The sequence below is a fragment of the Notolepis coatsorum genome (genome assembly GCF_963971535.1).
Source record: "Notolepis coatsorum genome assembly, chromosome: 19".
Lineage (NCBI taxonomy): Eukaryota > Metazoa > Chordata > Actinopteri > Aulopiformes > Paralepididae > Notolepis > Notolepis coatsorum.
The window spans coordinates 56,853,420-56,855,648 of record NC_140183.1 but is presented as its reverse complement, the minus strand read 5'-3'; the positions used below and the strand labels follow the sequence as shown (position 1 = coordinate 56,855,648).

Here is a 2,229-nt window from a genome sequence, read left to right as displayed (position 1 = left end):
TGTTTCCCGTGCTTTTTTAAGACGTTTAAAAACCTTTTCATCCTCTTAATGACATTCTAAAATATTAAGCTTCTCTTTTAATGTCTTGATGTGTCATATGTCTTTTCTTCCTTCTCGCCAGCGCTAAGCCTTTCATTATGAGGAGCTGACAAAAGGCAGTGATAGAGAGAGGACGGAGGAAGAGGGAGGGAGGCAGAGGGCAAAGAACAGGTAAATGGAAAGGGAGGTATAGAGAGAGAGATGGAAAGCGAATAAAAAGGAAGAAGAGAGCCAACTATTCCTTCGCCGGGCCGCGGAGGAAGAAATTAATATGTTCTTTTTTCCCTCCTAGCCCCAAAAGGGATGGACAAAACAGAATATCGAGGATCGCTTGCTTGTTCATAAAGTATGAATACTGCCAGAGACCTTGGGGCTTACACACATAGCTGCAACGTTGCCATGGAATTATATATGAGGTGCTCTCTGTAGGGAATAGATGCTTTGGCTAGTTTTAAGTATTACAATTTGCTCACATCGGGGCGCTCAATAGCTCCTGGACATTGTGCTCTCCCAACGTCTCAGAAATGGATGGTTTTTCTCTGGGCACAGAATTACAGCAGTCATCTGCTTCTAATTCAGCTTCCACTTAAGCAGCCATGCAGGCAAAGTGCCGGCACCCGCTTTGTGCTCCCCTACCGTCCTCGCTTCCTTCTCCATCAAAATAATTACAGTATAATTTCTGATGATCCTCTCTCTCTCCTTCTCTCTCTCCTTCTGTGTGTCTCCCTCTCTGTATGCAGTTACCTCACCATCTCTGGTGCAAGTGTGCAGTCTCCCTCTCCCCCATTTTATATAATTTCGCCGACCTATAGTATATGGCCGGTGGCTCTACAGGCTCTCTCTCTCTCTCTCTCTCTCTCTCCTCTCTCTCTCTCTCTCTCTCTCTCTCTCTCTCTCTCTCTCTCCTCTCTCTCTCTCTCTCTCTCTCTCTCTCTCTCTCTCCTCTCTCTCTCTCTCTCTCTCTCTCTCTCTCTCTCTCTCTCTCTCTTCTCTCTCTCTCTCATCTCTCTCTCTCTCTCTCTCTCTCGCTCTCTCTCTCTCTCTCTCTCTCCTACTATGTACATAATTATTATGGGAGCCATGGATTGGAATGGAGTGGTACGGGTTTGGTTGTGTGTGGGTAGCTGTATACAGTTGTTTTCAGAAGGCCGCCCGACATGGCGTGTTGTGTGTGTGTGTGTGTGTGTGTGTGTGTGTGTGTGTGTGTGTGTGTGTGTGTGTGTGTGTGTGTGTGTGTGTGTGGGTGTGTGGTGTGTGTGATATGTGCGTGTGTGTGTGTGTGTGTGTGTGTGGGTGTGGGTGTGTGTGAGTGTGTGTGGGTGTGTCTGCGTGTGAGTGTGTGTGTAAGGAGAGAGTCAGGGAGAGGGAGAGAGGAGAAGGAGGGAAGGAGGGGAGGAGAGGAGGGCTACAGTAGATACTCCTTCTTGCCCTGGCTGGCATCGTTCCCATTGAGGAAGGCCTCCTGAACCTCTCCGTGCTCATCCAGCCCCACTGGCCTCATGGGTAAGATAAGAACCTGGGGGGGGAGAGAGAGAGAGAGAGAGAGAGAGAGAGAGAGAGAGAGAGAGAGAGGAGAGAGAGAGGAGAGAGAGAGAGAGAGAGAGAGAGAGAGAGAGAGAGGGGTGAGGAGATGGGGGAGGGAAGGTTAGCTAGCGAAGCAGCATATTCGTGGCGCCATGCATTAATGTCCTCAATCAACAGCGCTGATATTGTTAAGTCATACCTGTGATTGATTAATGGAATTAGTTCACTGATTATTAGGTCAATACCAAGCAAGAATAGGCTCTCTGGTACGGTATGAGCCTATACCGTGCACCATGAGGGGGGTAGGGGGAGGAGTAGAAGGCGACAGGAAGGAGGAAGAACAGAGAGATGACAGAGAATAAAAGATCACAAAAAAGAAAAAGGCGTCAAACACATTTCACGTCTATCTGGGTCATATGTTTAATGAATTGGTTCACTCAGTGTGAGATACACAGAATAAGAGCTATTCAAAATCACATTCAGGCTTTCATCTGTGCTTCCACCCCAGGGGGTGAATGACACTTTCATTCCTCTTACTGAGGAAAGTGATTGGCAAGCCGGGCAGGCGCAGAAGCCAAAGGCGGTGCTCTAATGGCCCTGTCTCTTTCCCCCGATTGGTTGGAATCTGTCTCTGTGTGGATCGGCCGTGGACCCCAACAGAATGTC

At 48.3% G+C, this 2,229-nt stretch overlaps 1 protein-coding gene across 1 annotated transcript in view; it reads right to left on the bottom strand.

Annotated features, from left to right (window-relative positions):
• Positions 1-1,061: 1,061 nt before the first annotated feature.
• Positions 1,062-2,229, bottom strand: part of LOC311246506 (cell adhesion molecule 4-like) — a gene marked incomplete at its 5' end in the record, with an annotated part of 156,332 nt that continues 155,164 nt past the window's right edge. The window contains 2 exon segments of the mRNA XM_084336656.1: positions 1,062-1,528; positions 1,530-1,555. Of these exon segments, the coding sequence (XP_084192782.1) occupies positions 1,445-1,528; positions 1,530-1,555 (110 nt within the window). The 3' untranslated portion in view covers positions 1,062-1,444.